The 26,899-nt window shown below is 36.9% G+C and overlaps 2 protein-coding genes across 2 annotated transcripts in view; one reads left to right on the top strand and one right to left on the bottom strand.

The window, feature by feature from the left end:
- The window catches only part of LOC146670440 (N-acetyltransferase 8-like), an 850,360-nt gene that overhangs the window by 633,141 nt on the left and 190,320 nt on the right, over positions 1-26,899 (bottom strand). The window lies entirely within an intron of this gene.
- Positions 17,313-26,533, top strand: slc16a1a (solute carrier family 16 member 1a). Its single transcript, XM_085407401.1, has 5 exons — positions 17,313-17,483; positions 20,786-21,054; positions 23,470-23,613; positions 23,734-24,507; positions 25,191-26,533. Exons 2-5 carry the CDS (start codon positions 20,838-20,840, stop codon positions 25,424-25,426), a joined length of 1,371 nt encoding a protein of 456 aa, XP_085263527.1. The 5' UTR covers positions 17,313-17,483; positions 20,786-20,837; the 3' UTR covers positions 25,427-26,533.

The raw sequence follows: 26,899 nt of genomic DNA, 5'->3' as shown, positions 1-26,899 counted from the left end.
GCTACTGCAGAACATTACCATTATTATGCTCTTTCAGTTATCCTTTAATAAACCCTTAGCTGTTATAAGTCAGAGAAACACTTTCCTTATAGCAATGACAAGGCAAGTAACCACTTGTACTGATGGCACTGGGCTCACTGGAACTGCAATTGCAAGACAGAATGCAAGCTTTGCATCAGCACTGACATCTCCACCCAGCAGGGCATGACCTTTTAATTGAAATGCCTTTGGTGCTAAAACTAAGTCATGGAACAGGAGATTGCCTACATGCAGTTTTTTTTTCTTTGTACCGAGAACAAGTTTCAAGTTGTTAGAAAATGTTTAAATATTCTTCTGTGATTTTCAGTTTCCTCAGATAACAGACAACATATTGGGCAAGGATCTGCAGTCACTGCAGAAACATTTTTCTATAAAACTCCTCTCGATTGCCTAATGGGTTAAGCTAATGGGTTAGATTCGTTTTGACATGTAAGAAAACAGGCCATAACCAAGTCCTTTATTGATTCAAAAGCTTAACAGGGATCCTCTTTGACTGTTTGAATAAGCTGAAATTCTAGATGACCAAAAAAACAAAAAAAAACCCTTCTACTAAATGACTAAACCAATGACTAAAGCAAAACTGAACTTGTTTTATTTGCGCCCCTAGCCTCTACAAACATCCTCACTGGGGTACTTCCTTTATTAGGATACTCTCAAACTGCAGTTAAAACTCTTGAGGTCTTTATGTATAATTTCTTATAACCCATTAAAGCCTGAACTGAATGAATGAAATAATTGGCAGAAATAATCTTTTTATTATTATTTTTGGTAAATGGAGTTGTTATAGAACCTTTGAAAAAAATACATAAATAAAATAGGATTTTATATATGAGTTTTATTTTCTATCATATTTTTCAAAGCCAGCATTTTTTTGCAATTTATTGCTTAAAAATGTTTTGTGCAACACACTGACGATAAAAAAAAAAAAACTCACATCAAATATAATACATGAGGAATTAGGGGTTAACTCTTAACAATCAAATCAAGAATGTTGCAAAGCCATTGCTATTAAAGCCAGATTTGTCACTAAAGGATTTAGACGTTATCCATGCTTGTATTACTCCCTTTTCATAGGATGGCCCTTTTCATAGGATGGCAGTTGATGGACTGGAATTGTTCAAAAAAACAGCAAATCACTCCTGTCTTAACTCAGCTGTACTGGCTACTTATGAAGTTTTTAATAGATTTGAAACTTTAATTATTTGTGGGGGGTTTAGCCCTTTGTGGTTTAGCTCTATAGTATTTTACAGATATTTTAATTTTTGCTTTTGAGGTCCTCATTCCAACAATTTCTCTCTGTGCCCCCTTCTCACCTAAAAATGAATACAACCAGGTTATACAGCTGTTGTCCCTACACTCTAGAATATTCTGCCTTCCTATAGAAGAACCTGTTCAGCAACTGACAATTTTAAATCAGCTCTAAACAACTACTTTTAGTCACATCTGAGTTTGCTCATGGTTTGGTTAAGCTCTCTGTAACTATTTTCTATTTCTCTTTTAAATGACTGTTTTTACATTGTTAGGACTCAGTTGTGTGGGGTTTTTTTTTTTCTTATTTTCTGACTTCTTTTTCAGTCATTATTTTATAATGTCGACTATTTATGGGATTTCCATGTTTTGTAATTGGGATCTTGGAGACCTGGGTAGCAAATCTGGTGTGCCTGGAAAGTACTTTAGGTTACCTGTTGCTTTAAGTGTTACATAAATAAAATTGACTTGACTGGACTATGTTGATTTTTTTAGTCATAGCTGTTCTACCACTCATTAACACCAACACTGTGTATAGTCAGCCAACCACATGGCAGTATCTCAGTGCATTTGGACAGGAAGATCTGGTCAAGATGACCTGCTGAAGTACAAATTAGCATCAAAATATGGAAGAAAGGTGATTGAAAAGACTTTAAAAGTAACATCGGTATTGGTACCAGGTAGGCTGGTCTGAATATTTCAGAAACCAGTGATGTACTGTAATTTTCCCACACATCCATCCCTACAGTTTAAAGAAAATGGTCCACACCTCAAAACTTCAAAATTCCATTGAGTGGCTGTTCAGAGGTCTTATGAGAGAATGACCAGACTGCTTGAAGCTGGTACACCAACAATAACTCAAAAATTAAGTTTTTACAGCCAGGGTTTTTCAGAAGTGCATCTGGGTTACAGAAGCTGAAGGGGACACCAGTTACCATTGTTGTCAACTAAAATGGAAACAGGGCTACAGTTTGTGTAGGTTCATTAAAATAGAAAACAGAAGATGTGAAAAATATTGGCCAGTCTGATAAGTCAGCTGCAACATTTGCATCTGCAAGATCTGCAAGAGGGCCCGACTACTGATGCCCCTTTCCATTATCCGGAGGAGTCCCTTCCCTGAAAATCAAGCTGCCATTAATAAGTATTTGTCTTTAGTCCATATTTTTTACGGGGTTTAAACATTTCAAATTTATAGCTGCAAATATTAAGGAGTATTTAGCTTTCCTGTCTCAAATCATTTTCAAAGACAGAATAAATATACACCCAAACCTGTATTTCTGGAGTTGAATAAACAGCTGCAATCAGCAGCTGTTTTTTGTCAGTCTCCATACAATTTACAGGCTAATGTTTAATGGACATATCTTACATACTGTATAGCTCATTTTAGTTTTAAAAGCCCAGTCAGGCTCTTGGAAGAGGAGAAATTTGTTTTTTAACAGTTAGTGGGTTTTTTTCTTAGAGTCTCTATTTCAGCAGCTCACAGGCAGTGGCACTGGTTGTTTCAGAGATAATGTTTTTCCCAGGTGTTTTTCTGCATTTGAGAATCTTTTTTAGTGATTTTTATTCATCATAAATAGATTTCCTCTGTAGCGCTAACACATCTAACACCAGCCTTCAGAAACCTCTGTGCTAAATTATTGGGCTAGCAAAGCTTTTTTAGAGCTGACTAAATCTAAATGGGTCATTATAAATTAAGGTGAAGTTTTGACTTTAAGAAAATTGAGTGAGATTCATCTTATTGTTTGATGGCATCAGATATGTAATGAATGAATTTAAAGTTACTGTATAATTGTTATCACTGCAAAGAAACAATCCTTGACAGGGGGTATGTTACACAGGGGGGGGGGGGGGGGGGGGATCTTTATTATAACAAATACGTAGCATCGTTCTTTTCTATTTTTTACAGTGACCTTTTCAGTCAAATCCAATTCTCAGGTCCACCTCATCCCCCTGATCTCAGCAGGCTGAGGAAAGCTGGAGTCATCATCTAACACCGGCACCAGAAAGCCAGATCCTGACATTTAAATAAAAGATGGTGCTTCTCAAAGGAAATGCTGGACTTCATAGAAAATCTGATAACACCGAATGGCTTTTTCCTCGATTTCATAACGAGATTCTCACTTGAAGGAAGCATTATTTTTATCTCCTGTGCTACATTGCCAGAAAATTAAATATTTATGGGCTTCTTTCCCCATATTTACATACAATGTGTTTTATCTCTGTAGGTTACTTTTTTTCAAGGGCAGTTTTGTTTTCTTTTTTTTTGTTATCATACCAATTCACTAACCTCTAAATTTAAATGTGCTGTTGGATTTCAAGTGTCTACTTGGAACTTCAGCGCTGAATGAAACAAGCACAAATTATGTAAGGTAAGTTCCCTTTCGGATTTGTGCACCTTAGACATTTGAAAGTGAGTCCATTGTCATGTAATGTCATTGTCAAAAGACAGCATCTGATGAATATTTCATCCCTCCTGCCTACAAAACCTTTTCTGCATGCATACAGATGTTCACTGCATTAAAACACTGTCGTGGCCCGCGGTGTTTCTGGTATAGAGAGTTTGATATGTTCATGTGTGCAAGTCAGTGATAAAGCCACAGTTGGCTGCACAAAGTAAAATCTTTTTTTCAAGTTACTGAACAAACTGGGAGACCAGCCTTTGATTTGATCAAAGCAGCTGAATCTGGAAAAGCTTTTTCTTCCTTTTACAATATATGATCAAATTTATTAATCACTCAAACTTTAGTTCTGTGAAATATTTTATGAGCCAGATAATCGCACATTACCATAGCGATTTTTGACCTAATCACTATGGTCAAAACTTTGACCGTAGTGATTAGGTCAAATTTTTTCGACCCAATCACTATGTTTTCGCTATGTTTTCGAAAACATAGCTCATAAAAAGGTGAAGCATATAAGTCTCAACCCAAAATGATTCTTTGCTTGTCTACTCCTTGCTATTAGTACCAGCAATCTATTTCTGAATGTGTAAAAATGCCCTGTCCTTCTTGGCTCATAAGGAACTACTGATACATATGAGCATGGTGTCCGTTCACTGGTTTCCTCCTCTGCACCACCAGTCAGCTGCCTCATTCCCTGGAGGCCACCTTGGCATTATGAGGTATGAGAACAGCTCTTCTGGAGCCATTTGGCCTCTTGCAGAAAGGTTGCCACAAATCCGCCATGCACAGGCTGGAGAAGCTGTGAAGCAAGCCAGGATTTTACAAGAGATTTGTTGATGTCATTGTTGTTTTTTCCAAATAAATCCTCAGGCTATGAGCTGTTGTCTCATGCCTCTTTTCGCTGATGAATATTTCATGAATTCTAACTTCACTGGCCAGCGAGCACCAGGCCTTAATAAAATAACTGTGAAATGGTGAGGTAAATTACACCCTAAGTGCAGGGGCACCAATTAATTATTTATTAGGAGGGGTTTTTTTTTCAGACTGTCCAGCTTCATACCATTACTGACAAAGCTTTTGACGGTAAGGTAGAATTAGCATTCAGAGGAAGTTCTCAGAGGCAAAAATAAAAGATTGCATGTACCTGTCATGGAAACAGATGTATGAAATGCAAATGACATTGCATTACAGGGTTCTTCAGTTCCTCAAAACGTTGTTTACTTCGTGTTTGGCTTCAAATTAACATTTTTATTTTCTGAAAAATGTGAAATTATTATGATGGATGTAGCTGTGTTGCACGCTACCACTTTTAATGTAAAAAGGACAAGCACATACACATTTCACACAAAACTGGTACATATTTATGTGCAGTGATGCATTCAGGATTTTAATTTAATAACTATGCTGACGCTACAGTATAGAGTGGGCTGTTGAAATAAAATGCAATGTAGAAATCTGTTTATAAATCTGAATCAAGCTTTAATTAACTACAAAAACATGTTGAAGAAACGTTTCCATGGTAACATTTCCGGCATATGAAGCGTTTTTTATTTTCGCTCTAAACTACATTCTACTTTTGCTACACTCTTCAGAATATTAATGAGAGCTTAGATGTTGATGTTATTTTTATTTTCAGCATGGACACTTGAGGTCCATTGTGGGAAGGCAGATGTACCTGTGCCACACTCTAATGCCCTGTATCTAACCATGTGAGTGAAAAGTGCAGCTACTTTGCATGGAGCAATTCTAAGTCAATTTTCCCAACTTCCTCAAGCGGAAAATGAGCCGAGAACAGATAAGATGCAAAAAGGCATTTCCAACTGTGTAGTATATCTGCTTTATGATGGCACACAGTGAAAATCCTGTAGGCTATGAGCGGGGGACTCACTGTAGTTTGAGTCACATCGCATAATTATTCTTCCATGATGTCCTTGGCAATGTACCTGGTTCATCAGACCATTTCTGGTTTTGATTCAGTTTTGTTGTCCTTTCATTGGCTATTACCCCACTATGCATAGCCCTCATTGAGCTACAATGTTAGACATTGCTGGACAAATGGATTTAGTGAAGCCAGGATAAATTCTAGTAGTAGATGACTAAAATAAATTGGTCTTTAACCCAATTAGTCAAACAATGATGACATTTGAATTATAATGAGATGGGAAAGGTTTGAACTTGACAACACCTGGATTGCTGCCAGGACCAGTAATTTAAAAAATTAATTAAATTTTTTTTTATATTCTCTGATTTTAACACTTGAACCACCAGGGGTCACTGTATACCTAAAACTACCATTGTGTGAAAACAACCCAGTATTACAATGCATTGATTTTCAAGGCCAGACTTCATTAGTCATTATGAAACACAGAAAGTAAGAAATAAAAGTTGTTGTCATTTGAGCTATTCAGAAATTGCCAATATACAAAACTGTACTTTTCTTAAAGAGTTTACAAACTGTATGGGTTTGGGTTGGGCTTTTCGCTCCTTCATGTGTGAGTGGGTGGTATTGTGTTTGAAATACTGATTCAAACACATCACAGAGGTTCACAGAAATTAACAAGGAAAAACCCATATGTTATATCTCAGTAATTCCAAGCCATAATGTAAGGTCACAGGTGGTTAGAAAAACATAAAAAGGAAAGTTTACATTCTGTAAATGCTTTAAGCTAGAGGATTCATCTTCAAGCAGATAATGAAGATGGATCCTCTGTGCGAAAAAACAATAATAATAATAACTTTTCTGGGGATATGGACAGCCAGCAAAACCCCTCTGCTATTAGGCTTTTCTTTTTCTGCTAATTCACATTGAAGGTTAAACTGCCACCGATACGGGCTGAAGAAGGGTAGTTGGATTGTAACAAAGAGAGGGATGGTAGTCAGAACTAAGGGACTGCATTACCATAAGGCAATGCTGGACAGTTAAAATTACCTTGGAATCCCACAGGCAAATGGGAATCATGAAAAGGTCAAAGGAAAACTGGAGCACTGGGCCAGTGACCCCCAAACTGGGCAAGTGTCCCAGGAAAGACATCAGAGATCTCTGTTAAGAAGAGCACATTCCTAGGAACAGTGAAGATACTGGGCATGACACGCAAGCTAACAGGCCTATGGTACGGGACACAAGCTTGAAGGATAAAGACCATACACAGGGCATGTGGGGAATTTATAGATTCAAATTAAAACTAAACAGAGATAAGAAAAACAACAATTAAAAAAAAAAAGTAATTACACAAAATAAAAACAACTCTTAAGCACAGACCTTGTATAAAATCATGTATTTTCATCAATATTTTTAAGACTTGGTTCAAGACCAAATACCTCCAGGATCAACCTCAGTTTTATTTAGTGGAATGCATTTAACTAAGTTGGTGAACATGGTTATCACCCAGAGATCAGCATGTGAGTACTGTCATTGTGAGCATTTTAGCATTTAGCTCAGAGCTTTGCTGGGCCTAATTATAGCCTAACAGGGATTTATTGCTGTAGCTTGGAAGTCTTTTTTTGTGCGTTATACAACAAAGTGGGTCAGAGGAATACCTCCTTTTTGTCTGCTACAGTAGAGATTACACCAATTAATCCATCTAATACATAATCATTTCCACTGTTAACGCTGTTGCGTAAAAATTTTGTGTAATGGATTTCAAGAAAGGTGAACTACAGCACAACTAAACGAATAACAGAAGTAATGATGTCAAACAGATTTGTATTAAAGCTGAGGTGGAAACATGGTTCTTTGTTTCCTTTTGTTTACATTTTTTTGTTTTTGTTTTTTGTTTTCTAGAATAACTCTAGAAAAATAACTGAGTTTGACATTTAGTTAATCTAGAGAGACACAAACCCCTGATGGTTTCTAGTTCCAGGAGGAAAATTATGAAAACGTTTGTATAGAATGTTTAATGGTGCAATGCATAAAGTGGTATGCCCCTGCTGAGGCATGGTTTGAATACCCTGTGAAGCTAAATGCTAGCATATACATATTATTAGCCTGCTTGTCCAGTAGGACAAGGTTCAAGATGCCTCTCTTAAAATAGAGATGGGATAACTCAAACTAGGCTATAGTACTTTTCCAAGAAAATTTAAGTAACAGTAACAGACAATATAACTGCTTTATACCTAAAGTACAGTAATATAACTAAAGCAAGTTAACCTTGTAACTCTTTATGAGCCCTCATAATAGTGTATACGTGGCTATATCATTAATATTATGACAAGACACCTTCATATTATGTTAAAATGAATAATTGTATCATCACAAACATTATAATATTTATATAATACTGTATCGATACTATTGCCCAATGACAGTAGCTCCTTGGAAAAGAAAAAAACACAAACAAAAGTTGACTTTCATTTTGTTTGCACTGTTAAATAAAATCATGACCATGTGTTTAGTATTTTTTTTCTATCACCTTAAATATTAGGTTATTTGTTAGGCAAGTAACACACTGAATTCACATTTTATACCCAAAATGTTAGTCAGCAGCACATCTCTGAGAAGTCAGAAATGAATCAAGCTTAACCCCTAAAACAAATGTTCCAATTCAGAAAAGCAAATACCTGTAATTTAGCATCTTAATTTTAAAAAAAAAATTGTCATTTGGCTCATTTGTCCCAGTGCAGTGCCTGTTTAGATGTTTCATGATGATTTTGCTTTATTTAATGTTTAGACTTATTTCATGTATTATTCCTAGAACCTCTTTTTTTTTAATCTTTCATAGGTTGAATTTGGTATTTGCATTTTTTTAATAGTTTAATTATTCTTATTTTTAGTTCTTAGTCTCTTGTCTTAGTTAGGTCCCTCTTGTGTTCTGTTCATCTTGGTCTTGTCTCTGTGTCCTTCGTGTCCCCTGTATGTAATCAGTTCTGTCTCTGTCAACCTTTTTGTCTGTGTCTAGTGACTGTGTTCTGTACTCCCTGTCTTAGGTTGCCAGTCCCCCATTTTGTGTGCCTCGTGGTCAGTTAAGTTCTGTCAGTCTCGTGCCCCCATCCTCCTGTGTCAACTCCTTTATATTTGGTCTATTTGTGTGTATATTATCCTTCAATTTAGGCATTTTCCTGTTTCCTCTGTATGTTCCCTGTCTGTCATCCCGTTGTGTCTCCTCCATCAAGTTTGTATGTTTTCATCTTGGTCTTTGTCTTCTGCTGCTTCCTGTTTTATTTTGATGAGCTCTTGTCCCTTGTGTGTTTGAGTTTTGCTCCCTTGTCTCATTAGTTGTTGTTCAGTTCACCTGTGTTCCCATGTGTTTCCACTTCCCTTAATCACTTGCCGTTGTATTTATTGCCAGTTTTTATCAGTTTCCCTTAGTCCTTTGTCAGAAACCTTGTGGTTTCTAGCTCCTGTGTTCCCGCTACCTAGTGTTTACCTCCAGTTTAGGTTTCCATAGCAGGCCTAATTAAACAGCTTGTTTTGTATTTAACTCCGCCTACCTTTGCGTTTGGGTGATCACTCACCCCTTCATCACATAACAACAATTATGTGCTTTACAGTTTTTTCAGCTTTTTTTGTAAACCGGTGCATTTGAAAATTCAGAGATAACAGCAATTATTCTATTTCAGCATTAAAATGATCACTTTGGTCAAAGAGCTTGCTCATAATAGTGGATCAACCATTACAGAAACCTAAAAGATTTTGCTAATTACCAGTACTGTTAATTTAGGAGGGCTGTGGTATAATTACATTGGATGGTGGTCTAATAAATCTTGCAAGCACTGTATATCCCATCACAAAATTAGCCCTGCATATTGAAAAAACAATATTTATCCAGAGGTTTTAAATTTGATGTGTCGTCAGACTCTTTACATTCCTCCATATGTGATGAGTTTCTAATGACAGAGCTGTTTATTACCATAAACCCATCATATCACAGTACTGATTCCAAAGGACAACCTGCACTATGTGTAGCTGTGAGATACAAATAGTTTTAACAAAACAGCAGCATTTGATGTTCTGGAAATAGATGGTTTACCTGTCTTGGTAATAGTCAAGTATATGGAAAAAAAATAATTATTGGAATATCTTGATCCCTAAACAACAGTTGAAACAGTTTGTGGGTGGACATGGATATAACTCACAATCTCCATTGTACTGACTTGCCGCTCTGTGAAAACAGCAGAACATCTGAACTAGGCTCAGTCTACAGACCGCGCAGGAGGTGAAAATAATGAAGGGAATTCAAATGTTCTGCTGGAGCTATGCGCTTTTTCCAGCCTCCATTGAAGCTGGGGCCTGAGCCAAAGTGTCTCATAGTGTAATGGTGCTCTTGTCTCTCAAATTTTAGCGCTCAGTAGACCTGCCATCTGTCCAGTCTCAGAGGTTCAGAGAGACAGTGATCCAAAATAGAAGCAGTATTAGAAAAGGTCAGATGCTGAGTAAAGGCATCTGTAAAATTACTCTTGGCATTATTCCGTTTCACAATGACAGATTTAGTACAGGTCTTTAATGTCTTTTCTATACAGGAGGAATATGCTCAGTCACAAATGAGGGTATTTTCTTTTTACTGTTAGTAATAATAATAACATTAATGCATGTTGCCCCTACATAATCACATGTTCTATGCCCTTGATGCGTAAAATAATTGAAGGGAGCATTGAGAAAATGCCTCTTAAAAAAGATTTGATTTGGACTAGAGCCAGAGCAAGACTGCAAATAGCAGGAGATAAATCTGCTGATGCACATTTTTCTGCATCTCTTGTATGTTTTGTGCGAAAGATTTGCACAAAACATACAAGCTCAGTCATTCAAAAATGAACCTATCCTAACACCATCCACACGAAGGCACGCTCAGGCCTGAAAACTCTGATCTATGGTGCTGCAGCAGGAATTGACCCTCATCGGATAAACTGCTCCAAATTGCTTCCCTGATATATTGCTAGCCCTTGTTACCGCTCTCCCCCCTGTCAATTTCCCCCATTCCCCTCAAGGTCAGCTCTGCGTGATGTTGGACAAAGTAGGAGAACAGCGCTCCTGTTACTGCTCGCCTGCTTCACATCCAGCTCCCCAGATCTCCATCCTCCACCCCTCTGCCCCTGTGCTCCAATCACATTTCAGATACACTAATGACTACAACCACCTTACTGCAGCACCACAGGGGTTAGAGGGGAAAGAACATGTTGACAACATAAAATGGCACCAAATCAAGGAAATACAAGGTTTAGAAATACTATTAAACCCTAAAGACATTCAAGTGAAATGAATTTGAAAGTTGCTGACTGACACTTTGTCCTTTCATCCATTCACAATAGTTTACACTTTTGAAACAACAAGCTGTTTGACTGCTGTCTTTTTACAAGGACAAAAGTGTTATCTTGCACCATGAAAAAAATTCAGGTAGCATTTCAAATGGTGGACATAAGACTGACGTGACACCAGCATGAGAAATCCCTCGTGAATGTTTTCGTTCCTGTCATGAAGTGTCATTCCTTTGGTTATGTCATTTTGAGGGCAGAGTTGACACTGAGATGTTTTTGTTATAACAATTAGAGGTTTCTCTGTCATTTTCTTCCTTTGAACTATTCTCCTGCAAACCTTGAAAACCATCAAAGAAAATGTATCAGTAAATTTATACCAAACCCAGCCTTATAGAGACTTCTGTCCTGATCTAAAGATCAAAGAGTCAACGATGACGAAAGAAACATGAGAAAAAAATTTTTTTTTTTAAAGTGACAAGACTACAAACAAAGAAGTAAATATTAACAGTACTGGTGACATCTGTGTGCTTATGTAACCAAGTATTATGCCCTGCTTGAGGATAATTGGCAGAAACTCACTGCGTATAACTACAAAAATAAAATATAAGACAGTTTAAAATAGCAAACTGCTGTTAAGTGATATAAAAATGTTCCCTTATGATAGCCACTACTGTAAAAATGTGTTCTTTTGGAGAAGGAGGCTCTTTATTTTTTGGCAATAACCATCGAATAGCAATTCTAAAGCTCGGATATTTAACAAGTTAGAACGTATCTTTGTAGCGTATCTATTTTTGTTCATTATTCACCTTTTGACCTTTTATATGACGTAGAGCACTTCGATATAGAGTGAAAGTATGGAGCCACCTTGTATTTCTGCTTCCAAGAAATCAGATCTTCTTGAAAAATTGTTTTGACGTAGTCTTGAGCAATTCTTTAGCCCTCCTGAAAATCTTTTAAAGTTTTTACTTTGGGCACTGGCTGATTTTTGTTTTTTTGGTAACATGTGAAATGTAACACAAGCAAAGAACTGATTTTAAATTTTATCCTTAGCTACTTTGGCAGTAGCAGCCTGTAACAAAAAACATCATTCCCCTCCTTTTCTTGTTTGAATGTACAAAAAACACTAAATATAACACGTTTGACGATCATAAAAAAGTATTTTGCGCAAACAAGGTGATTCGCGAAGCTGAAAGCTTGACATTTCTTGGCATGGTGTCCTTAAAAAATTGGGGAAAACTGGACAATTGGAGAACAAAAGAAGAATTGGCAGACCTAAAACGTAACCGCTGGTGAACTTTATCTGACAGTTATGTCTTTTAAAAAAATAGGAAACAAAAGAAATTGTCTTAGAACCCATTTTAAGGAAAAGGGGGAGAAAAATTTGAGGTATATAAAATTACACAAGAACTGTACTGAAAATCAGCAGCAACAGGGTTTATGGGGTGATGATGGAGTGACAATGATTTCTGTTCAAATCATGTAGCAGCAGTCCATTTTCCAATCAAAAGTAGTGCAGAGTTGTTTTGTTTTTTGTTTTTAATATTCTACAGATATAATAGTGATATCATTTTAAAGCTTCAGTTGTGCATGGTCCATTATAAGTGTTTGCGAGAGAAGCAGTGTTTTTCTCAGAAAATATCTGATGTAGCATTTGTTCATACATTAAAGCAAAAATGATGTATCATGCTATTCTGCGACCATAAGTGACAGTTGGAACATAATGATAAATCTGTCAATTCAAATGCAACAAAGGAACGTTTACTTCTCAGCACAGCTTGTTGCTTGTAAAAGGGAAACATGGCTTTTTTTCTCAAGTTTTTCCTTTAAATTGATATACGAAGACAGACCTAGGACATGTTATTGTTCAAAGACAAATCCCAATAATTTAGCTGTAAGCAAAACAAGCACCAGGAAACAAGAATCAAAAGGGACTTTGTTGCTGTCCCTCCTTGTCTATCCCAGGGGTTCTCACATCACTTCCTAAAGTACTGCTTCATCAAACAATGGGACCCCTGCAATGAAGGAACATGCCACACCATAGGTACTTTATCTGTTTACACAGAAACCTACAGTGCTGAATGTTTGATCTGTGTGAAATCACCACCATAAGAAGAAAGACATTCCAAAGAAACCTGATATAACTCATAGAAACTTTTTTTTTTCTCTTTGTGCTCTAATAAACCATTTTTCCCACAAAAAAATTAGGTTATTATGGCTGAAGGAAATCAGTTATGGATCAAAAACATTAGAGAAAGTATAAGAGGAAACTTTAAGATAAAACAGTGATATGGAGCAACCATTTTTAATAACTCTAGTAGGATTTAGATTAAAAATACACATTTTTAGTCTTTAATGTATTTGATCTTTCTTGTTTATTTGCATAACTATCTGTGCAATCTATCAAGCCAAGAAGACATTCACCCACATGTCTACTAGGCTGGGATTTCTTTGGGAATACATTTTGTATATACATACACACCAAATGCATATAGCTGTATGGATGTGTTCTCACGTTATCCTAAACTGTATCAAACACTCTTATTGTTCATTGATCATTATCAATCTCAATGCAAACAATACACCATATAAATCACATCAGACTTTTGCATATACAGGTGAAAATATGGAGTCAATTTTTTATATACATATGATCAATAGACGGAGACTATACTCTGAAGCTCACAAAAAACTTCTAATAGCACTATAGAGAAATGTTTACATAACTGGGTTTTTCTTCAAATTGCCCTGTATTTGTATAGCACTTTTCTAGTCCCTAAGGACCCCAAAGCGCTTTACAGAGATTTTTCACCTGTACCACTGGCAGATTTTTTTCACTTAATACAAGATATTTAGCTTAAAATAAGTGAAAAACTCTGCCAGTGGAACAAGTGAAAAATCTCTAGTTTTTCTCTAGTTTCAAGATTCACTGTCTTGAAACAAGTTCCTTTAGCTTACTGAAATGTTGCCCTGTAGCTGATTGTGTCTTATTTTAAGTGTAATGAGATAATTTTGACTAGAAATAAGACAAATATACTTGGTAAGATTTTGAGTTTTTGCAGTGTAGCAGACATGTACACGCCACATGTACAGAATGGTCCAAAGTCTTAATCTCAGGAAGTATTGTATAGCCGGATATATGTGTCCACAAAGGAGTACTTGAAGTACGCCATATGAGACAATATACTGTATGAGTGTGAGTGTGTACAGGTGTTTGTGTTTGATGAGAGGAAAGGAATCTTGTAAACCAACCAAGATCAAAACAAAGTTCATGTGACTTTTTGTTTTTCTAGTTTATCAGAATCTACTTCAGACTTGTAGCTTCTAATCATTTTACCAGTCTTTGGTGTGTTTTGCTATGTACACTGTGCATCTCAGAAGTGTGTAACAAAGTATTCAAATACAAACCAAAGACCTTTTTTGTAATTTAATATAATATCTGCAGGATGCAGGAGCTCTGGCACAGACATGGTTATTGGTCTATTTGTTCACATTAGGATGCACAGTCAGGCTTGAGCTTAGCCGCACAATTTAGTACAAATGAGAAAGATTAAATAATGTTATGACATTAATGCAGTCAGGTGTATCTAGAAACAACTGTGTGTGACTGCGAGTGTGGTAGCTATTGTAATCATTATCCAGGATATGAACCAAGAAATGCACTGTAGACATACAAAATGTAGTTGACTAGTGAAGCTTTTTCATTTTTGTCTTTAAACTTTGAAAAGAAGTATATACAAATTAAGAGAAAATTTCATAATATTGTTGCAAGTACTAGCAGTTATTTTTCCATCCTAGTTATGTAGCTGTTGTGGGCCATGGTAACATTCCACTATATACTGGTCTGAGCAGTACAAGCCAGTATACTGACTCAGAAATGGAGCACACTAATATTTGTACCAGAAACTGATGGAGACAAATCAATAAAAAAGTTTGTTTTACCTACAGATCTTTTGTATCTTTTATATTTTTTTTCCAAAATAACCAACTGTATAGTACAAGTGGTTCTTCTATTATGTAGAAAAAGATTTTTTTTTTTTTTTTACTATTTGAGTTACATGTTACACTTCTTAAGGTAAGGGTTACAGAAAACACTGTAGACCAGGCAGTGTCTTGGGAATCAGTCACAGCAATGAACAAAGCACAATGCCAGTGTATGTTGTCTGAGAGTGCCCTTGTTCAAATGAGAACATATAGTGCTCTTACTACAGCTTATAAAAACTCTATATAGGCTGTGTCTCACATAGCTGAGCTAATCAATTCTAATCCCTTTGACAATGAATAAGGTATTTTACTGTAGTGCTCTCTAAACCCAAGAGTGGCCTCAGACATTTTTTTCTGCTAAACAGTGTGGAAGAATTATGACTTACAACAAAACAGCTCATAAAAGAATTATACATTATACAAGGTTTATATATTATAATTATTTATTATTATTATTATTATTATTATTATTATTATTATTATTATTATTATTATTATTATTATTAAATCTATCAATCATTCCGTTAACACAAAGTAAAGAATTTTTTTAACTCAGGGGATCATGCTTCACTTCATGCGTCAGTTACTCAAGCATGTGAAAAAAAATTATATAAATTAAGCAGAGTTTAAATTCATCGTTGACCACACTCAACAATATCAGCATGCTAGTCAGTTTTACTGTACGTGGCTGAAATTGCTATTATTATTACCTAAGAGTGCAAACACACTGTACTTTACTGTTGAAACTGAAATGTTGTTTGTTTTACACGACTGCGCTTTCCATTCTGTATAACCTGCAGCCAGCTTAGTAAACATAAACCCCTCGTCATGCTCAGGAACCTCTCTGCTTCTGCCTGTTTATACAATAGGATTAGAACAATTAACTCCCAAGGCAACGTCAGGTCTGACACGTAGACACAGATAACCAGATATTCTAGGATGAAATAGAAGACAGTGTGACGTCATTGTTCCTGAGCCTTTGAGTTGAGAGTTGGCTCTCTGAGAGTGATTATGCTGATAAAGGCGGCAGGTTCTGTACTTGACAGAGAATCCTATTATTTCTTTGGAGGGACTCCATAAGGAGACATAGAGATTGTACAGGCTATTGCAGGTCACATAAAAGATACAGTCAAAGCAACAAGAGAAGAGCATGTTGTGGTTTAATCTGACAGAATCACTTGAGTCCTTTTTGGACTGAAGGCAGAAAAAGCAAGTAAAATAGGCATGCTAACACCCCTGAGGGGGCTAATTCAAGTCATATATGGTGATTTTCAACATTTCCTCCTTTATCCTACTATGTGGTGCTAAATGACATTGTTCAAAAGGAACAATTAAAGCTGGAAATGTCATGAGTGTTGTAGAGATGTGGTCATAACACATTTTGAATTGATGCCAGTGTTATTCAGTCCTTATTATTTAATTCCATGATGACCATGAAAGTATAACAAAATCATTCATCATTTATTAAGAAGCTGTTGAGGTATATTTTTTAAAGCAAGAAAAAACAATATATCAGTCTTGTAGAGAAACTAAACGTTTGTTTGATTTTTTTATTTTTATTTCTCATATGATGGCAATGATGATATGCTATGTGCCAGTTTATTGTGAGATGTTTCTCTGAAAAAGTAAAAACTCCTCTATTAAACTTCATGTGGGAACAAAAACTTAATTGTACATTGTTCAAGTAATGCCATGTGCATGGCTCAAAGTGAAAGGATGCACTTAAATGTTAAAGAAAAAGTTCCTCTGTTAAGAACTGTGTATTCAGCCTTTGAACGAAACTAGCAGATACAAATTTGAATGCCTTTGTCCCCAAATCCGTTTCTATTCCTCACACTCTGCTCCTGTGAATAAATACCAGCCCAGGAGAAAACACTGAATTGTAGGTGTTGCTCTATTGCATCCTCTGTTTGAAAAGCAATAAAAAGCATTGGAGGATGAAAAATGAGGTGAACTACACAAAGCAAGTTAACAATAAGAAATAATGTTTCAAGGGTGTCAAGAATTTGAAGGCATTTTGGAAGCACATGCTGTTTCAGTAACCCAGTGTACTCAGGCCTTTCCTGTCCCAAGCCCTGATACAGACTTATAAATAGTTCCTCAGGGAATCTGGGAGAAAGGCTCAACAAGGAATGACACAAAAGTCTTTCTTTCAGGTGGCTGAATAAACAATGTCCTTCATATTTGTAAAATTGATTTCCTATAAAATTCAAGTGAATGGCACTGATAACAGCATCTAATCTTCTGGAGCGCAGGCATTATTATATCCTCTTGGAGCACATACAGTCATGGATACTATAGAGTGCAGTATGCAGGGCCTTAGTCTGACCTTGTGTGTCAGCTCAGCACATGACAGAGGGGTGGAGAAAGCACCGTAGGGGCATGGCTCTACGTGTTGCATAGCCAATAAGATCTTGACTGGCCTCACCATTTAGCACCATTGTGTCCAGATTGTCCAGCTGTTTGATCTGGGCACTGAATGAACTGAAGTGTTTCTTTTTTGTATTTTTTTAATATATATCCAAAGCCACTCAGTCCGATTCTGTGATGTCTGCACTGTGTTAACGTCCCTCAGAGACTTTATCTGCAGAGCTCATCTGTCCCTGTTCAAGAGCTCCTGCTAAGGTAAGATCCTTGATATACATATAATATTTGCCAGACATCATTTTTAAAATAATTACTTCAAGAACTAGTCTGTTTCCAGTTGGATATTCATAAAAAATGGATTGCTTTGTTAGTGTTATAACAATACTTATTATGTGAGAATGCAATATCCCTGAGCAAATATTTAACACATTATTCTCATCTATAATTAAACAGACAAATTCATTTCTGTCTAAAATTGGTACTAGAAAGCTGGGGTCAGAAAAGGCCTGAAGCGGGCAGAATGAATGAAAAGTCTTCCGCAAAAGAGCCCAATTTGGCACAAATTTAAAATTGCGTGGTTTCTCAACCATATTAAAGGTAATTTCTTTTTTATTTTCATTATTCTTAGTTTGACAATTTAATTCAGGCAACATATGGGTACATAGAGTTGAGACTAAAATTAATTACTAAGAAAAGGAGATACATTTACCAAACTTAATCTTATGAATTCAAATTAAATCAGTTGAGCCTCACATCTTTAAGCACAGGCACCAAATCCTTTTGTATATCTGCTGATGTCCTCTGCTGAGCCCACCCTGCTTTGTGCTGGTATGTGTGTTGTCAAGTGGCACTTTCAGGCCGCCCACTTTGGCTACTTTATTTAGACCTTTACAGCGTGAGGGGAGTTTGTTTTTATACCTCTGCATGTTTGTCTACTCCTTCCTGGCTTGAATGAATTGACTCTCGGCAGTTTTTACTGAATTATTTGATATTTTGCTCTTTATTTTAGAGACAGGCAGTCAATCCTTAGTGAGAACTTATCTGTTTTATTCATTATTTCTGCAGATTTACTATTCTATCCTGGGGTCCTGTCTGTCTTAACTTGTTCCTCCATTTATCATTTAATGTCAACTGCTGAATTTTTATTCTTTAAAAGTACAGATAGTCCTGTTTCTGTTGTAACAACATTTCCTGGCATATTATCCTGTTTAAGAGTCTAGACTTTATTCAATCTTTTCATTCCCTTTTCTCGTAATTTCATAGTTTCCAAAAGGAGAAGGCTCCTTGATCGATTAAAGGTTAAAACCTTTTTTAAAAAACTTTTACACTTAACCTAAACTAACTCAAATGTTATCGTTACCTACAGTGTGTTGAACAACATTGATTTTTAAAGTAGCATTTATTAAGAAAGGCCAATAAAAAACGTGGTGCAAACTTAGACATTTAGGCTTTGTAAAATAATATTGCTGTATTGTGGTCACTTCATGGAAAAATCTTTGGGCTGTCACAATGTTATTGGTAAAACATGATTAACTTTGATATGAAGCTAACCAATGGACAGGTAACATCAAACAACACTGAATTTTCTATGGATATGAAAACACAAGATTAAACTGGAAGCAACACATTAAAAAAGAAAAGAAACTATGACAAAATATATATCTATTTTGAGTAGAAAACTAATACAGTTACGTTTTCTAATGCTGGTTGCAGAGAACATCATCAGAGTACAGAGCTGCAGTTAGGACACCTTTTTGTTTCCATGTTTGTGTCAGTTTGTGTATGTATTTGTCAGTGCAGAGTCTATGGATAAGCTTTTCAGCACAAAGGTTTTTCCATGCAGCCCTCCCAAAATCCCAATTGCATGTTTCTAAACATAAATGAATGCTCACTGGTTGACAAGTCGGCCAGAACATTGAAGTATGAAAAGTACAGACACAGTGCAGTTGGTTGATGGACCAATTTAATGTTCCTCAAAAACAACAGTCATTTAGCATTTTTACTTGCATAAAAAAACAAATACTCCTTGTTAGTGATAACCAATAATGTCACACACACAACTTATTTCTTTGATATGCAAAACTGATTTGATTTAGTGGCAGTGTAAGTTCTTATTTCTCTCAGTGTATTGCTGCTGCAAGATAAAGAAGGAGGCACATTTACAGCTGCACAGCAGATGCTAAAATCCCAGCTCAATAACAAAAGTTCTTTAAAACATTAAATATTCACTACGTGCTGCACACAACTGGTTTATCCAATAAGTTTTCAGAGTCCTAACCCAATTCATCAACCAAATCAAGTCCTCCTTGGCTGAAAAACGCTACATCATCAGCCATTCCAGAGCGTAGCCCTGAGCTATTGAGCAGTGTGAATTCAACCTGTGTTCGTGGTCTGATCGATGTTCTCTCTGGATAGTCTCCCCTGTGTAAACAATACAGTAAGTTGTTTGACTCTGCAGATGGACTCGTATTCATCATTTCTAAAGTGAAACTGTGTGAGATCAGCGGGTGGGAGTTTAGTAAATGCATGCAGAGATCAATTCAAAGCAAAGCAAGGCCAGAAATGCCATGTTTAATCTTGAACATAGTTATTAAAGTTGGGGAAATGCTTTTGCAACATAATGAATCTTTTCATATACACATGTGGTATCGTCAAAGCAGGGTTACTCAGAAGTTATAGGTCGGTATAGAAGGTTCGTACTGTATAATGCATGACAAAGCTATATGGTGAAGTGGCCAAAAGGGCTGAAATGGCCAAAAGGGCTTCCAAAGAATAGAAAAGCCTAGTTAGCGCTGAGACCAAGGAGCATGAAATGCATGAAAACATTTTGGAAAAAGGAAAATTAAAATCAAGACTGTGAGACAGTACCTGATGTGTATTTTTTCTAGTTTTCTAAAAACGAAAAAAAAAGTAACATCAACTTACTGAAGGTTAAAAAAAATAAAAGCAAATGTTTATTTGATAAACACAGTGTGAAAATGTGAAAATTACGCCTCTGGTAGAAAATTTGTTAGTTTGATTTTCCTTCTTCAGAAGCTGCCATGATAGGCAATGCCAAAGTAAAATGTACTAACAATATTACTAAACAAGAGAGGTGAGCCAGAAACAAAACCACTGCTGGTGTTTGGAAATACTGAAAACATTAAATCTGAGTTCTGTTTGCAAGGTCATACTGGTTAAGATCAACTTGAATATAAAGTTGATCTATTGCTGACGCTTTCTAGTCACAAAACTGATATAAGAATGTTTTATTGATGTCAAATGTTTCAAAGCTGAGGACAAAATATCAAGTTCAAGTAAAAGAGGACAGTAAATTGAACAATGTATCACAAATGACTGTGCAGCTGTATGAAACGGAAAAATGTTTTGTAATTTTCTATGTTTATTGATGGGTTGAATATTTATTAAGCACTTAACGAAATAAAGTTTTTTCAGCTTGTTTGCCAAAGGTCTTCTGTATTCTAATTCATAAACACAAATATCATTTTGTTAAACTGTTTTAAGAATTACAAGCAACTAATCAAAGGACTTTCTCTGTCACTTTGTTCTCTCCTAAACAGTCATTGTATCTGTAAAACTTCTTGAGTTTTAAGAGGAGATTTGCGAAGAACAATGCCACCAGCCGTCGGTGGTCCTCAAGGCTACACACCACCTGAGGGTGGCTGGGGATGGATGGTGGTGATTGGAGCCTTCATCTCTATTGGCTTCTCCTATGCATTTCCCAAGTCCATCACTGTCTTCTTCAAAGAGATTGAGGTGATCTTCAATGTGACAAGTAGCCAGGTGTCCTGGATCTCCTCCATCATGTTAGCCGTCACGTACGGCGGAGGTGAGCTACAGTACCATCCAAGACAAGCAGCTGAAATCAATACCCAGCTCTTAGCATGACCATACTACATTTATTCCTTTAGTGTTCTGTTACAAATAAGAAAAAAAATCATTTATTTTTGATGAAATACAGGCTTACTGTGTAGCTTTTCAGTCACAGAGAGATCACACATAATCATAATTACTGTGCTGAAAAAATTAAACTGGCAAAACAAAAGTTCAAGTGTTCCATTGAAATGCTGTTGCAACATTATCTTTCTCTGGAGCATATGAATGAGTTTAAGCCTTGCACACCTACCCATTCTTTTCTCTTGTGCTTTGAGACTGGAAGACCACCAGGGGTTTTGTTTGTGTTCTTGCACTGATGAGATGAATGAGACACTTCATGATGTCACTCTGGGCTGGTCAATCAGATGACGATAAAGCCCTTTTCAAGCTCACGATAAATAAACAGAGAGAGATCAGAGTTCAAAGAAGTCCTTCTTTCCCAAAAGGCCATCTCCTCTGAAATCAAAACACTGCTGTTCTCTTTGCTCTAGTGTGTGATGAACTGGAAAAATGATGACTTAGGCATCTAGTCTCAAGGAAGCTTCGGGAAAGCTGCTTTAGTCTTCCAAACTAATGTGTGAAGTGGGAAGTGTAGCTCCATATAAAATACACTGTCAGTCAAATTTTATACATGGGGCTATGTGTAAAATTGTTTGTAAGATTTGCTAGCAGTAAAATAAAATAGGAAATATGGCCTCACTCAGCTAGCATTACACTGTGTGCATAATGGTGAACATATTGCATCAAAACATCCCAGGTGAAAACATCCCAAGAAACCAAGGTGCCACATGTCTGTTATTTACTCTGAGTATTAAGTTCCTAAGGCGAACAAAAACTTCACATTCAAGTTAAGTCCTCATTACTGTACAACAGAAGTATCGTGTTCCCCGTGGAAGAAATCAATGCTGCTTATTGTTCAGCAACACTTAACAAGCAGCTGCTTCTGGAGAGTGACATTCAGGCATGCAGGAACAATGGTTTAAGGTTATTGAGTTACACTGTAACAGTAACTGATTGTTCTCAACTTGCCTATCTTTACCATGGTGTTGCTTTTTATTTGTAACACATAATGGACCAAAGTGGATGTTTGTTAATCACTTCTTTTTGTTTCACTTGGCTCTTAGAGCCTCACATGCCCTAACAAGTTATGAGCTGCAGTGTCTTAGTATACGTGGATATGTGTAACTCCCTCAATTAATGCAAATGTTTGATGTAAATATACACAGATGAAGGCAAGCTACGCATAGTAATTGAGAACAGAGAATAAGCAAGGCAATGTTTGTCAGCGCCGTGAGCAGATGACAGCTGAGCCTCTTGCCATCTCTATGTTAAACATTCAGAACACATCAGCAGGAGAAGTTCATTAACAGCCCACTGTTGCGTACCTCTGTACTCCTTCAATTTTTGATTCATTATATTCATAATATTCTACATTGGTTTGTCTCCAACCTTTTTATCATAAGCAACCCACCCTGCAACGCAGAAGGAAAGAACTCATTGTTTGTGAGGAGACTGCCTGCATTACAATTTAAAAACCCCTTGTCTTGCACCGTGCTGGCAAATGAGTCTGGACAACCTCTAAACAAAAACTGTCAGTTTCCATTTGGGTTCATTGGCTAGTGCAGAGATTTGGCAGGAAGGCAGAAGTGTCTTCCATGTGGATCCTCATACTCATTTAGGCTGGTTGTTACATGTCTTAGATGGAGATGGTGTTTTGCGACCCGAGCCCTCAGTGCATTTTAGTCATTTGTCTACTAGTCATAGCAATTTTCCTGAGCTGATTTTGAATCCAGTATGCATGAATCTTAATAAGCTGGTTACTGTTTGCACAGTCAGTCTTTCTTTCTCTATAGCCAGTATCAAAATCTAATATTTATATATGTTATATATATATTTATATATATAACAGAAGATTCAGTGTTATTTTAACCCCAATGTACACACCAGTGAGAAAATCACCCCAGTACACTCACACAAATACCCCCACCCGCTTGTCTGAGCTGAGATATTTCTAATGATCATTTCAATTGTGTTTGGAGTACATTAAAAAGAGCTCCAAAACAAATTATTCTTCTGTCAATTTTTATGAATATCTGGATCAAATAAATGATTATTTCATTGCAGCTTTTGTGGTTTTTCTGACAGATCGCATTATTAATGGCTTGGGAGCACATCTACTGCAGTGCAGCACTGACAAAACTGATTGCTGAAGTTGTTTGAATTTGCTGAGACACAGCTGTGGCACTAGAGCCCTCTGGTGGTTAAAATTAGAATTGTGCCTTTGAATAGATGAAAAACATGTAGCGACATGATATATATGCTATATTTATATATTTACTATATTTGTTCTTTGTTTCTTTTGATTCAGGTCCAATCAGCAGCATCCTGGTTAACAAATATGGGAGTCGTCCCGTTATGATGGCTGGAGGATGCCTGTCAGGATTGGGCCTCATTGCTGCTTCTTTCTGTGAATCTGTTCAAGCACTGTACTTTTGCATAGGTGTTCTTGGAGGTACCTAGTTTTTAATATTTTCAAGTTTGTTTGTTACTAACTTGTTTTTTTTGTACACTGTTGTTTTTTCAAACACTGTTTCATGCTCATTTTTATACATATTTTTACTGAATCTTTCAGGTCTGGGATTGTCCTTCAACCTTAACCCTGCTCTCACAATGATTGGAAAGTACTTCTACAACAAGCGACCTATTGCTAATGGGCTTGCCATGGCTGGAAGTCCTGTCTTTCTTTCTACCCTAGCTCCTATTAATACTTGGCTCTTTGATCAGTTTGGCTGGAGAGGAAGTTTTCTGATCCTGGGTGGCCTGCTTTTCAACTGCTGTGTTGCAGGTTCCCTCATGCGACCTATAGGACCAAAACCCAAGCCTGCAGAGAAGACCACAGAGAGGAAGACTGTGTTGCAGACCATTAACAGCTTTATCGACCTCACTTTGTTCAAGCACCGTGGCTTTTTGCTCTACATAGTGGGAAATATTGTCATGTTTTTTGGCCTCTTTGCACCGCTGGTGTTCCTCTCTAATTATGCCAAGAGTAAACACATTGCCAAAGAGAAGGCAGCTTTTTTACTGTCTATCCTCGCTTTTGTTGACATGTTTGCCCGACCCTCAATGGGCATGGTGGCCAATACCAAGTGGGTCCGTTCCAGGATACAGTACTTCTTTGCTGCTTCAGTACTGTACAACGGCGTGTGTCATGTCCTAGCTCCAATATCAGAAGATTATACAGGCTTTACCATTTATGCCATCTTCTTTGGGTTTGCTTTTGGCTGGCTGAGTGCAGTGCTGTTCGAGACGTTAATGGACCTAGTCGGAACGCAGCGTTTCTCCAGTGCTGTTGGGCTTGTCACTATTGTTGAGTGCGGTCCTGTATTATTAGGTCCGCCGTTACTTGGTGAGTACCCCACTAATGATAATAACTACTTACTATATACTTACTATAACTACTTACTATACTAATACACTTGTATATATAAGTTATACAGTGGATTGTTAAGCCACTACATAAGTGCTTAATTTTATTTTTTAACTGGCTAGCAGAGGGCACTCCTTGAGTCTCAATAAGAAGTGCAACTGTATAAAAAAATGGCCTTGTTGGTCACTCAATCTTTTACTTCTAGTAAAGACTTCGCTTATAGGTTTATGGTCTCAATCTCTAGTTTCAGCTGTTACACAACACAATATTGTCTTCATTTTGTAATTTTGATTTAGACTGCTAGATTATCCATCCATCCATTCCAGCTGTCACTGGGCGTGAGGTGTGGTCTCCCCAGACAGGTTACAAGCCCATCACAGGGGCAACACATAGACCCTTACACTGTTCCACTAGAATAGACTATCGCACATTATGTCATTGAGTGTAGTACCTTGTAAGTGAAAAGCCATGAGCATGTAGGGTCTGTAGTTTTTCAGTCAGTACCAGCCCTTGCACTACTATCAAAACACACAAAGGGTAACAGCTAAAATATCCATCTGAACAATTCTGAATGTGAGTGCACAAACCAAGACTTACATTTTTTATATACAGTTTATGCACAGAAACAAATGATCCTGTATGATGTCGTTTTGTCTTCACAGGGAAGTTCAAAGATGTCTACCATGATTACAAGTACACCTACCAGGGCTGTGGGATCATCCTCATAGTTGCTAGTGTCTTCCTGTTTGCAGGAATGGGGCTGAACTATCGGCTGCTGGACAAAGAGAAAAAAAAGGAGGAGAGGAGAGGAGTGGTGGGAGTTGGAGAACAAAAGTCCAACAGGGACAATGCTGCCAAAGAGGTGGCAGAAGCTAGGAATACAGAGGACACTGTATAAAGTCCTGCATCAAGTCAATTTACAACATGGGTCAATTTATTGTCCTTAGTGAGGTAATTTTTCATCAAAAGAAACATGCTTTTTCAACAGGCAACAATAGCATTAATTCCTCATCAGTTTGATTATGCATTGTTTTTGAAGCCCACCATAGAACTCATAGCCACAATTATAAAAGTCCTTTAAACACAAATACACAATCCTCATTAAATATATACCTCTTATATTTATACTTAAACCTCATAAATATAGTAAATAAGCAATTTAAATTACGTCTGTCTTATTGGTAATAATCATTATAACATTCTTTATAACTTTATTTCCTTATTTCCAACCGGACGTGAAACCAGCGCTTAAAGAATTTTAAAGTGATGAGGAACATTGAAGAATATATATAAATACAAGTCAATAAGTTAAGAGCATAATTAGGATCATGCTTTTGATTAAAGAGTCCCAAATAGGATAAGTTAGGGAGGTGCAGGAAAAGGTGTTTTGTTTCCTTTGCAGAAGATCTCGGCGACCACAGGAGGGGCGAGGATCCTGGAGATGTCGAGGCCTCATGGACCACAAGAGAGGGACCGAGAAAACCTAAGCTTACACATGGAGTGTTCTCGAAGGGGAGCTGGTGTTTATTACCGGACCAATTAGATGACATGAGGTTGTCTGATTTGCTGAGCGAGGACACAATGTATTGCGACCTCTGGTGTTCCAGAGGTCGAGAGAGGGAATGTGGAGCAGGGAAATTATTTTACTGTTATTGTTAAATAATTATTATCAGTACCATTGCATTGATAATATAATCTGCAGTATGATCATTGCTTTAACAATGTAACAGATAGCTTTAAGATGGCCTTAAGATGTTTATGATGATGTTAACTTTGTATTCCAGGTGCAGTTATAACTATTTTATACATATTGCATATCTGTGCTTATTTGAGTTGATGTTCAGGTTCTTTAAAGGTCTTAAGCTTCACTGACGTGACTGTTCAGGTGATACATGCTGAGGGAAAACTAGAACATAGAAGGAATTGCAATACATGCTTACAAAACACTTATATCAGGTCATTTTATATTAAGGTTTTAGTAGAGGTTCTTGGTTAAAACATTTATTTAGTAGAGGACATACACATAGTCTCAGTGAGCCTCTGGTCTGGTAAAAGGTCAGAAGTGCGAGAGGTGACATAGAGGCTGAGTGAGGTCAACACACACACATTAGTTAGATTTATTTATAGGAAAGAGTTTAGTCATGTCTGGCTGTAACTGCAAAATTGTCTCGGCAAGAAAGAGGAACAAGACAAGAACTGAAAGGTAGACAGGAAGTGCCAGCCATGAAGATAGAAGACGATGTTCTTTTTAAACTGTGTTAAAAGTCGTTGTGGTTTTGATTTGACGTATGTGTATATATCCTGTCTGTGACGCATGAAGGGGCGTCAGTAAATCAAGCCCTGACGGTATAAAATCTGTGTATGCTTTGAG

This window comes from Rhamphochromis longiceps, linkage group LG5 (genome assembly GCF_057381845.1).
Source record: "Rhamphochromis longiceps isolate RC_006_pf linkage group LG5, R_longiceps_female_GT1.1, whole genome shotgun sequence".
Taxonomy (NCBI): domain Eukaryota; kingdom Metazoa; phylum Chordata; class Actinopteri; order Cichliformes; family Cichlidae; genus Rhamphochromis; species Rhamphochromis longiceps.
This window is presented reverse-complemented; position numbering and strand designations above follow the sequence as displayed.

Excerpts from the sequence above, each read along its gene's own strand:
- slc16a1a (XM_085407401.1), top strand. The coding sequence starts at position 20,838 with ATGCCACCAGCCGTCGGTGGTCCTCAAGGCTACACACCACCTGAGGGT. Across the intron at positions 21,055-23,469 it reads AGCCGTCACGTACGGCGGAG|GTCCAATCAGCAGCATCCTG; the intron begins GTGAGCTACAGT and ends CTTTTGATTCAG. Across the intron at positions 24,508-25,190 it reads ATTAGGTCCGCCGTTACTTG|GGAAGTTCAAAGATGTCTAC; the intron begins GTGAGTACCCCA and ends TTGTCTTCACAG.